Consider the following 12,140-nt stretch of genomic DNA (forward strand, 5'->3'; position numbering starts at 1 on the left):
AGCTACCTGTCAACCATATTTCTTTCATAAATTATTTTTTCACCCAATAACTACCCCTCTGACAGCAATATGACTTGAAATTATTAGACAGCCAAGCTATTTATCACAAAACTTTATTCAGAATGTGTACAAACAATATATTACATTATATACTATTTAAAGCATGTGCAAACTGTAAAACACAAACATGTCAGGACAGTTGTCAGGGCATGTCTAAGACAACATACTGCCTTCATATTAAAACTTGCTCTACTGGCAGGAAAATAATGCTCAGCTCTAGTGTTTTTCATTTTCAAATTATTGTCACAATGTGTGGCATCTAACAGGTTAACAACACATCCTTGATGAAGTTTACGTACATTTCCCCCACATGCCATTCCAGTCCCAGAACACATTACGGATGTGAATCCAATACCCCCAAGTAATTTTGGCCATTTGCCCCAGAGCCAAAAGAGGAAAAGGGGAGCTAATTTTCTGTGACTGGAACAGTGATTAACACTGTTTTGCCATGGTAACCATACTAAGCAGGCCTGGCAAGCTGCCGAACAAAAACCCCACCAGAGGAAACTCTTTTAGCATGTAATAACAATCATTAACCATCCTAATGTTGCTGTGAGCTGCACTGATCATGACTAAATTAAGTACATCTGGACTGTTTGGAACGAGTCTTGGAGGTTGCTGGAAGTCAACACATGGTGATGACAAAGGCCACTGTGCAGGTGGACTCTGCATGACGGGGAGCCATTTCCATAGAAACCACACCACAGAAGATGAAGAATTTTTATGAAATGTGGACAGACCTAAATTTGAAAATGAGAATCTATGTGAAAAACAGAAACAAGAAATCAGGTTTGGGACAAAAACAAAAATGTCCAGGACCCTTTTTTCAGATTTTACCATGTAACATGGCAAAAAACATGGTTTGGCACAAAAAAATCCCCACAGCCATGTTACCAAACAAGAAACAAGAGACAATGGCATTCCTTTGTGGCCAACTCAAAGTAATCCCTGACGTATCCCTGGTACTGTTACTGTCTGACAGAGGCCATGGCAACAACAATGCTGCCTTGTGACATGACTCAGGGATAAGGCAAATACCAGATCCAGAGTGAAGTGACAAAAATCATTAGCTCTGTGAAATGTCAGAGTGCTGCAGACTAATTGTGAGCATGTCAGACCAAATCATTCAGCTTCAGGCACAAACAGGCACAATCATTTTTTCATGGGCCAGCTGAGGACACCTGTGCCACATCCAGAGGCAGACGGGGCTGTGTTGGCAGGAGAGTCTCAGTCAGTTAATCAGCTACATATCTCTAAATATATCTTTAGAGCTTTATCTCCAAATAAGATGACAAGGAAGGAGTTGAGTCTGTGGTTGCCTTCATCTGATCCTTAGCAGTTTTGCCTTTTCCCCTCTGTTACTCTGGTCTGTCCCGTGACGAACCTAACAGGGAAGAGCATCCACCCAAAGCCAGCCAGCCAGCATGAGGAGGTGGCGTAGGATGGTAGATTCAAGGCAATGCCTCACCGGTCAGCTGAATAACAAGACTTCCACTTGTTTCTGACTGGATGAGCAGCAAGCCAGCGTGTCTGCCTGCAGCACTGGGCTTGAACTGGACGGGCAGCTTCAGATAGTGCTGCGATCTAATGGGTGGGTGAGAAGAACGACAGTTAATAGGTAGATTATAGACAATTATTTTAATTTGAAAGGCTAAGCATGAATACACAACACGTGTACCAGCACAAATACACATGCATTTTTACATAAACTAAAACCAAGTACTTAGGGTTGCACTTAATGACTCATGACAGACTACGGCAAAAAAAAAAATAGCCTTCAAACACTGTATTCAAAAAGGAAAACTCTCTTGCGCACAAATTGTTATGGCATAATAAATGGACAGTAAATGGGGCAGAGGTACATCATGTTCAGTGTGGATGAGTACGTGACAAGAGCCACAACATGCTGCACTTACCACAATGCTACCACAAATTCACACACAGCAGTGCTCACAACACACCTACTGTAGGGCTGGGTCAGGTTCAGGTTGTGGCAGCACATGGCAACATTGAAGATGACTAAAGTCATGACATACAATGGTACGTCTGACAATGCTTTATTTTGGTTAGGAAGTAAGTACCACTCTTACATTGTTTTTTTTTCTATTTCAACAATACAAAACACATGTTGTGCCCATTCTGAACACAGTCCCACATCAGCAGAGCACAGGCACAGCTGGTACCTGTGTCCAGGCAACCCCTCCCAAAGGACTTAGTTAGGCAAAACATCGGCACTCTTGGATGCCTCAAGTGTGTACCGTATATAGTAACATCATCCTGCAGGTCCAAACATCTCACAGGACCTGGCACAGGCAGTTGCAATGGGAAAATAACAGTACACAGACTTAAAGTTACATCACAGAGCATGTTTTGAGTTGTATTTACTACTCCTGACTAAACATTAATACTTTGCTACTGACTTCCATTAGAGAAATCTATGTAGAATAGGGATGGGTACCGAAACCTGGTATTAAACGGGCCCCTGGGTCGAAATATTAAAGATCATAGTATTGATAAGCTCTGACGTTAACGGTCTTGCTATTGGTATTGGAGAAATTCAGAAGATGTATTTCTTGTTCTTTTGAGTTACTTAAACATTATCTTGTACAGTTTTTATCTGACCAACTCCTTTTCTAATTTGCAGATATTGTAAGTCATTCGTCACTAATGCATTTTCGCCATTCATTCCAGAGGTGAGCTCTCTGTATCAGAGCCTCACAAAAATGAACTGCAGTAACAAGTCAAAACAGAGGTGGGCACTAATTATAAAGACAGATTATAAACCTCTGATTCCCAGTGTGTCACCCCAGGTACTATTAAAAGTGCAGAATGGAGAGTTTCTATCAGGCATAATGACCACTGGACTCACCTCAGGGAATATTTGGAATGCTTGATGTGGAACGGCTCCATAGGGTTTACAAAATTCAGCTGCAAATCAATTAGAGAAGCCACACATCAAATATCAAATCCATGCAAAGCACAATGACAACTGTTAGGGGTTATTGCATTTATCATTCAGTACAAATAAATCAAGACAGTCATGCTATTTGTATTAGCAATATGGAATGCCAGTATACACAATGTGAGCTAGTATCAGCACTGTTACTTAGAGGGTAACGTCGGTATTTTTCAACCTGGCACCTGTCTTCCCACATTTTGTGTCAGTCAGCAATGATGAAACGGTCTGCAATGTAACCACTCTGGGCACTTGTGCACCGTCGATGGACGTCCACTGAAAGTACTTTCATTATTTGAAGTGTCTGACAGCATTATGGAAGTGATCCCTACAAAGATAGACCTTTTGGTTGAAGAGAAAGACTCTTTGTTTAACCAAAAACAGCCCTGATATCACTATTGCCACACCCACCAGACTGCATTTAAATAAACAGTAGTTTAATCATCATAAAGCATACTTTATTCAAAGTTGACAGAAACAAACAAACAAACAAAACAAACACAAAAGCCATCTTGGTTTGTCTTCCCACTCTTCCAACTATTACAACTCTGGTCTGGTTAAAATAAACCCTTAATTCACCCAATTAGACAAGAAAAAATGCTGGCTCTGTATACACTAAAATCACTGTTGATTTAATGGGGTCTGGTGAGGTTGGCAATAAGGATTTCAGGGCTCTTTCTGGTTTAACAAAAAGGATCTTACTCTTTAAAAAAAGGACCTATCAGTGTAGGGATCATTTCCATAATGTTGTCAGACATCTCAAATAATAATCTGAGCTTGTCAGTGGCAAAAGAAAGCACTTTTGGTGGATGTAAATTGACGGTGCACAAATGCCCATACTGGTTACAAAGATACCAAAGTTGCTCTTAAACCCTCTGCCTCTTTTTAATACACTGAACCTTTATGTCCAAAATGACAAGGTCTCATTGCCAGTGACAACTAAAACTAAACAAAAACTTATCTTAAAACTATCTCTCAAAGAGCCCCTCACATTAACTCTAACAGCAGATCTTTAGCTGAAATACATAGTGCTGCATATGTATATACTGGATGTACAGTAGGTGAGAAAGAAACATTTTTTCATCCTACGTCTTCATAAGGATAAAGCATGCCTCACCTCGTGCGTGCTGGACGAGTTGTTGCGGATGTTGACCTTCAGAGTGCTGGACTCACCCACTCGTGTGGCTGGGAAGGTGTAGAGATCCTGTGGAGAATATACACCTCTCCGCACGGCATCCTCCTGACTGAGAAATTAATAATTGTGTGTTTAAACAGACAGCATCGAAACAATCAGCACCTAAAGATGAGCAGTTACTACAGGGAATTTCTGAGTCTCTTAATGAATGTTGATTTAAAATAATGACCGTTTTGAAAATTAATATATTAATAACTTTGATGTATTTAGTAGTAGTAGTAGTAGTAGTAGTAGGCTTGTTTAGTTAAAGCAGGTCTCACCTGGTTTTGCCTGCTGTGACATCAGCCCTCTTCCTGGTCTTGACTGTGGCCTCTGTCTTCACCAGAGAACAGTCTCCTTCCTGTGGTGCTTCCACTGGTCCAGACTTTATTCCCTTTAAACACACAAACATCACTTTAGAATCTTGGCTAGTTAGTGCAAAAAACTATACATCTTCTAAACTAGCTGGTGAGAAAAATCAACTGAGGAGAAACAGCCTCTACCAACTTTCAAGTACATCATGCCAGCCCACTGAAATTGGTGTTACTGATTGTGAGACACATTACTACTAAATTCACCACTAATTACATGCAGACATGATTAAAAACTACATGTGACACATATCACACACATTTAGTTCCTCATTAGACTGTCAAATCAAAGTCTTGCAAACTGGAGTTACCAATTAGCATTTAACACCACTGCAGGATTTGGCACTCCACTTTAACACTTTATCTAAGAAACAAGGTAACAACAACAGAAGCCCTACCATCATAGCCACTTAACCTACTTATGTGGAGCCATCTATCTGACATCCCACTTGCTGTGTATGTATGCTCTTAAGTTAACTGGGTCTGTCACAACACTTCACATTAAAGCGGCGCACACACGAAGCCTGCAGGCTCATCTCAGCAGGGTGGCTCTCCTTACCATCCCACAGCCCACTTTTCTCATTTGTTAATTCTGTCACTAACACTACAAAGCCATAGTCAGAGTACTACTGTAGCATGCTTGCTTTAAAAAAAAAAAAAAAAACTGACTACGGTCATGACACATTCCCATGCTTTAAAGTGAGGATTTTCCATCATGAGCAATTATTAAGTACATGTGGTTTGCTTTGAGAGTAAAAAAACAAGTTAATTTGTGAATGAATCATTGTTTGTTTCACACACTGACTGATAGAGATGGTGGATTAAAGTTAGTCTAATGTAGGTTTAGACATGTTCCTGCTGTTTTGCTGGGAGAGAGGTATGAAAACTAATAAATGAGCCCTCACAGTGCCACACAGTTGGAAGCGAACTCTGGTTTTCTGCTGGGGCTCAGACACCGGGTGGCACTCCAAGTCCCAGAACTGGGCATAGTCCCCTCTGTCCCTGGGCAGGAAAGTAAAAGGCACCTGAGAGAGTAAGAAAAACATTTAAGGAAATACTCAGAATTGATTTAACCATATAAATGCTTGTTACATGTTCTCAGAGGCAAAGCTTTAGGAAAATCAAACTTGTCCACTGCCTCATGACTCAAAATAGTTTTAATGCTGCAAAGTTTCCAGGACGAATATAAAGTAAGTCCAGCTTGAGTGCAACTAGCTCATAAAATCAATCAAACTAAATGCTCAAAATGATAAGAACCAAGTTTCACAGCAGTACTTCTTCAAATAAAGTCCAGGTACACATTGAACTCTGTTTCCATTGAATTCCTCGAGGCATGGGTTCAACTGGATGCTGTAAAGTTTCCTTAGGGTTGTAATGTACTGCAGACTAGCCTGGATTTGCTGTAGTGCTGTTCCTCCTGTGAATATTAAGACTTGTGAGTTTAAGTAATGGCTGCATTCTATTCAGATGTACCACTTCAAAAGCCCTGGCACTGTTTAAACCGTTTTGCTGGCATGCTAACTGCCACACCAAAAAGGAGCAGAACCATTGGTGTTATCACTGTACCCCTGCGTTTCCTTCTATGGCAGATAAAAATGGAGAGAGGACTATCTTTAATGATGCCCACATCAAATTGAGGAGTCACACTATCATGTAACAATATTTTTGATCACAATACTGTGATTGACACATGCATTAACTCTGTCTGAACCCTTCCTGATGACTTGCTCTAAATAATCCTGACAATTCTTGATGGATGTGAGTGCCTACCTGCATCTTCTCCAGGGCTCCCAGAGTGCCTGAGACCCTGGAGCATCTGAAAGCTGTGTAAGTGGCCCGGTAAACATCTCCAGTGTTATCAACCCCCTGAGGAGAGAGAAGGGACCACAGCTTGACCTGAGTCACTTCTATCACTCAATGGCCAGTAACAACACAAAACAACAAGATAAAATACAAACTCCTGGAGTGTAAACCTACAAAGTAAACTCATTAATGAAGTGACAGAAGACAAAAAGAACTTAGTTTACACAGTGAGACAAGTTAAATTAAGGAAAAAAAGAAATAAACTATAAAACAAATAAAACCATTTGATTCCCGAGAAGGGAAAATAAAGACAAGGACAGTTAACAGAGTGGAAGAGTTGACAGGAGAAAGAGATAATAATAAGAACATCATAAGAAAGAAAAGCACCTTGACATATGGAGGAGCGAATGATGACAGGTACCATCTCACTTCCACTTCTCCATTCTGCACCTCCAGCTGGGCCTCTGAAGTAGAGGAGCAACAGACACTTTGAGTCTCCCACAGGAATACTCACACAGTACACTGCCTGGAGAGTATGACTAAAAACCACATCAGTCTGAAGATGGAAAAGATTTTTTACTGAAACATTATCAGGATTTGAGATAATTCTTTTAAAGGGTAGCTTTGCGATTTTCCAACCTGGACCATATTTTTCTTATATATTTTTTATATTTTTCTTGAGCACCATCAATTTCCGTCCACTATAAGTGCTTGGTTTTTTTGCTGCCATGTTCAGATTATTATTCTAAGTATCTGACAACTTATGGAAAGGCTCACTACAGAGATAGACTTTTTTGTTAAAAAACAGCCTGCTTAAGGGTTTATTTCAACCAAACTAGAGTTGGTGATTGTTGAAGAGTGGAAAGTTGTATTTTGTCTTGTTGGCAAATTTGAATGAAGTGGTTTTTTTACAAGGATAAAATGACTTTATTGAAAGCAGCTGTGCGGAACTTTTTACCATTATTAAAACTGTCCCTAGTTCGTATCACCTCCCCTTGAAGATCCACACATTTATTTGAACCCTACAGCGACAAAAAAGCCTTTCTCTATATGGCTATTTAGCGTAGCCTGGCTTGGGTCGGACACAGCGGAAGTCAGCAAACCAGAATACGGCACCCGGAGGCGGAAGTAAGTCTGCACGCCCGCAACGGCCCGCAGCCATTAAACCACAGAAGAAGAAGGAGCCGTGTTTATGAGTAGGATTTAAGAAACAGTCTAAATGACATGTAGTAGGGAGTAATCTCTTGTACAGTAGGTGGTGGTATGCACCTGGAAGTTGTTAGCGATCTGCCAATAAATTGAGAGAAGAAGAAGAGCCATGTTTACAGAGAGTGTTCTTCAAGTAAGCGGTACGCAACGGGCATTGCTGAACACATAACAGTTTTACCAGATGTATCTATAAAGGACTTGGTTGTACTTGCGATGTCAGGGCGGATAAAGAAGGAGCACCATCTAAATGAAAAAGAAAAAGAACAGAAGAAGGCTAAACGGGACAGTGATAGGGCTCGAGCCAAAACGCGTGTAAACCTCGGTCGGGCATTCACCAAGTGGAGAGAGCTGAGAGATTTGAATGGTTTTAAAACTGATCCTGAGTTGGCCCTTTTCCGAATCGACAGGTATGTAATTTTTGTTTTAATTTAGAGAATATACCGCAACTTGTTAGACGTTGTTTCACTTCAATATATGACAACATGGAAGTTATAAGCAAGCTAAATGTAACGTTAGATGATGTGAACTGCTTTTGTCTAGTAACGTTACAACAAATGCCACAAAATTATCTGTGACTGAGACCATGAACACAAATATACAGCAGACAGTTGTCCTCAGTTTATAAGAAATTCAGAGCTACACCAGAACATTTATGATTTTCCTCTCGCTCTCCAAAACAAATGCACGTGGTAATTGCCGCTTGCAGTCGAGATTTTACACCACCAGGCTGTGGGTGTCATACCGCTTCGACCAAAGGGGGGCACTATAATCAACGAAAACTGCTTTAAATGGAGTCTGGTGAGACTGGCAATAGTGACTGGGGCTGTTTCTGGTTAAACAGAAAGGATGTGTCTCTTTAACAAAAAGGTGTGTGGGGATATCTTTTATAAGTTGTTACAGGCTTAAAACAAATCTTAACATGTCAGTGGCAAAAAACAGCACTTTTGAGTGGATGTGAAATGACGGTGTGAACACTTCTCCGTGTAGTTACAACGCAACCTAACTTAATACTGGAGCAACTTTGAACGTTGTTGTTTCCATTAGTCACTTAGACACAAAACATGGGAAAATAGGTTTGATAAATAACTGATCTTACACCCATATATATATTATGTATGGGGAAAAAAAAGAAAGAAATTGCAATAAATATGTAAATATTGAATGGAATGTAGTTGTAAAATGCAACATGAATTTATTGCAATAAAAGTATAAAAAAACAACAACAACAACAACAACTGATCTTACCTTTAAAGGCTACTCAGACTTGGCCACAAAGTACTACTGTATTGTACAGCCCAAATTTAGATGAAGAGAAAAAGTTCTGTCCTCTGGTCAGTCACCTCCCTACCTGATGTTTCCCCTGAGGGAGTGGCAGGGAACATGATGGTCTTGTTGCTGATCTCCACCAGGGCTTGAGGTGCTTGTGGGGTCTGTGGGGGTAGTGACGACTTGGCGGTGAGCCTGGCCATAGGCAGCACTGGGGTGGCAGCCTGAGGAGGTAGGGCTGTCAGAGTTGAGTCTGCTGGGGCCGCGGACACATCCAGAGCCAGGTCCCCACGAATCTGGACCTTAATAAACTGAACCAGTGGTCAACATGCACACATTTAGCTCTGGTTATGTTCTCACAGTAAAAGACAAGATTCACGATTGAATTGTGTTCCATACCTTCTGTTGACCGTTACACTGGACATAAATCTGTCCACTCCATGGCAGCAGGGTAGATTTAGTTGCTAGTGAAGGGTTGGGGCTGATCAAAATCTGTAGGTGGCACCTAATTCAACAATTATAAAGAATTAGGATACAAGCAGAATAACTGAAATCATATATTAGAACTGCAACTAACGATTATTTTCATTGTCAACTAATCTGTCAATTATTTCTTCGATTAGTCGACCAATCATTTCATCGAAAAATGTGTTAAAAGGTTGAAAAATGTCGGTCTGTCTCTCCCAAACCCCAAGATTATTTCATCTAATGTCTTGTTCCGTACTCACGCCAAAGGGTTTTAGTTCACCATCATGGGAGAGTGTGTAAAGCTGCCAATATTTGAACATAAGAAGCTGCAATAAGAGTATTTTGGGGTACTTTTATAGTACCTTTCTATGAAAAATGATTCAAACCAATTAGTCGACTACTAAAATAGTCACGGATTATTTTAATAGTCGATTAGTCATCGATTAGTCGACTAATCGTTGCAGCCCTATCATATATACACACACAGCCAGACAGGATTCAGATCACATTAGGATTGGACATTCCTGTAATTGTTCATTTTGAGCTATGATGACAATATTTGTAAGGGGCTGCACTGCCACTGTTACACACACACACACACACACACACACCTCAAATTAAATTGTCAACATTTAGGCCCAATTCTAAAACACCCCTTGTCCCCACCATTTAGCCCTAACACAAATGTCCCGAATCTTGAGGGGATAGAGGGGTAGGTCAAAGTATTTGGGCTACATGGCCCTTCAACGGAAGGTTTTTCAGTGGCACACTTCAAACCAAGTGTCATGAGAAATCATCAGACAGACGGCTGTATACTCCAAAATGTATTTTCTTCATTAATAAAGATTTAAAAATCAAAACATCATGGGTTCTAATTCTGACCAAAAAGCCTTGACATTACCAAAGCCAATATATTTTACTTAACAACCAAGTGCAAGGTCTTACTGAGGTTCGATGACGCCATGCTGAGGGGTGATGGTGAGGCAGTGAGCGGGCCAGGACAGATCAAAGCACAGCTCCCTGGATGTGTTGTTCCGGATCTGAACCTGACTGGTAGTGGCTGCACCATCTAAAAAACAAAAAAAACCAAACCAAAAAAAAAAAAAAAAAAAGAGGAAATTTGTGCTGCTGGCTGATACTATTGCAGAGTCATTCACCTATGGTTTGGAGGTAATCACTTCACCAACTCTACTAAAGTCTGTGGTGGAGTTCAAAGCCAACGTGACAAAAATGCACATGATAATATGCTTTTGAAATCTAGATTCTACTCACTGATGGTGGGAGCTGCAAGGACAAGTTGTTCTGGATGAATGGTCCAGGACTCAGACTGCCTGTGTAATGGCTCTGACGCCTAAGGGGAAAAAAGACATTCTGTATTGAATATGAATACTCTTTCTTTTTTTTTTTTTTTGCGCCAAATGCAGTCCCGTAGAAAAAGCACCAAATAATCAACACTCATGTTGTCACTCAACACAAGACACCATTAAAGTCCATTAAAGAGAGCTTATGGTACCTTTAAAGAGGACTCTGCCACTCTCAGCGCTGGACCCTGGGGACCTTTCACTGGCAGCACGTCCAGAGACACATTACCATTCGCCACACTGGGAATTACACAACAACATTAAACTGTACATTGTGTCTCACGTTTTTCATTTAAATGTGTTCATTATATAAAAAAGGACAATCTGTCTAGTGTAGACTAGTGTATATGCCAAATCAGTGTGTGTATTAAGTAGAATGAACACTAAATCTATTTCTTCATACATTTATTTCAATTGATGAAATTCATGTTTAACTGAAATGCATTAGAATAGAGATAATACTATGAAGCAATCTATTTTTGTATCCCCATCTGTGTTGAATGTATCTGTTGTGTAGTAGTTTACTACACACCTGTCCGTCTCTGCGCTGTGTCTAGCAGAGGGCAGCAGCAGCTCCGTGTGATCACTCTGCTCACAGTCTGTGCTCTTTGTACTTCCAAGCAACGACACCACTACCTTACTCATGTTTCCATAGAAAATGTGAGCTTCATTGGGCCGTTGGGGCAGATCATAGGCTACAGAAAGGGTAAATAATTAGAGAGACACCAACAGTTGAGACAAGCATTCCACCAACCTATTTAAATTCAATCTGTCATTTCTAGTATTTTCTTTGTGCCATTATTACTGTTTCTTGCTCCAAAAGACTCCCTCCACACAAGATATAGAAGCTTTGATGAAGTGACTACAGGGTACAAATCACTATTCATAAATTAAATCAGCAATATGAAAGGTCAATTTGAATAGGTTTTCAGACTCAGACTGAAAATACATTTTTGACTAGTATTACAGGGCTCAACAATAAGGATTGCCCGATTGCCTGGGGCAAGTAAAACTCAAGGTCGGGCATGTAAACTAACAACTCACTTGCCTGATCGGGCAAGTTGCTAAAAATAGTAAAAGTTAATAACTAATTGATAAAATAAATGTATTTTAAAACGTGCTCTTCGGCTCTGATGCAGCCGTCTCTCTGCCTGAAGTCACAGGCACACGTAACAATGTCCTGACCACAGCCCCCATTGATATTATTTTGCGCGACGCTTCATATAATAACATATCAATATACTAATTATGGTGTTATGTCATCGTGTCATTTCTGTCTCTACATGGTCAGTTTGTCAGCTGACAAAGTTATTGTTATGGACAGTGTGTAGCCTAAATAACCATCAACAGACTGCTGTTACGCACAGACGAGCAGCGTAGCACGGCACTCATGCTGAGCTTGTGTTGCGTTCAGGCGTTGTCACGTAAATAACAACTTCCAGCACTTAAATAGGTCATAGCACAAAACAGCA

The 12,140-nt window shown here is 40.4% G+C and overlaps 1 protein-coding gene across 3 annotated transcripts in view; it reads right to left on the reverse strand.

Annotated features, from left to right (window-relative positions):
- Positions 1-96: 96 nt before the first annotated feature.
- The window catches only part of cep192 (centrosomal protein 192), a 36,498-nt gene continuing 24,454 nt past the window's right edge, over positions 97-12,140 (reverse strand). For 2 of the 3 annotated variants that reach the window (XM_050047692.1, XM_050047691.1), the window contains exons 39-51: positions 11,201-11,363; positions 10,821-10,908; positions 10,580-10,658; positions 10,253-10,376; positions 9,239-9,344; positions 8,922-9,150; positions 6,752-6,828; positions 6,332-6,427; positions 5,467-5,586; positions 4,472-4,584; positions 4,134-4,260; positions 2,930-2,988; positions 97-1,644 (exon numbers count right to left, since the gene is read on the reverse strand). In XM_050047692.1, coding sequence (XP_049903649.1) covers positions 1,512-1,644; positions 2,930-2,988; positions 4,134-4,260; positions 4,472-4,584; positions 5,467-5,586; positions 6,332-6,427; positions 6,752-6,828; positions 8,922-9,150; positions 9,239-9,344; positions 10,253-10,376; positions 10,580-10,658; positions 10,821-10,908; positions 11,201-11,363 — 1,514 coding nt within the window. In that variant the 3' untranslated portion in view covers positions 97-1,511. Of the gene's footprint in view, positions 1,645-2,929; positions 2,989-4,133; positions 4,261-4,471; positions 4,585-5,466; positions 5,587-5,836; positions 5,979-6,331; positions 6,428-6,751; positions 6,829-8,921; positions 9,151-9,238; positions 9,345-10,252; positions 10,377-10,579; positions 10,659-10,820; positions 10,909-11,200; positions 11,364-12,140 lie in introns of those variants that run through there. The other variant, XR_007570165.1, reaches the window with a different exon arrangement.

This window comes from Epinephelus moara, chromosome 6, assembly GCF_006386435.1.
Source record: "Epinephelus moara isolate mb chromosome 6, YSFRI_EMoa_1.0, whole genome shotgun sequence".
Lineage (NCBI taxonomy): Eukaryota > Metazoa > Chordata > Actinopteri > Perciformes > Serranidae > Epinephelus > Epinephelus moara.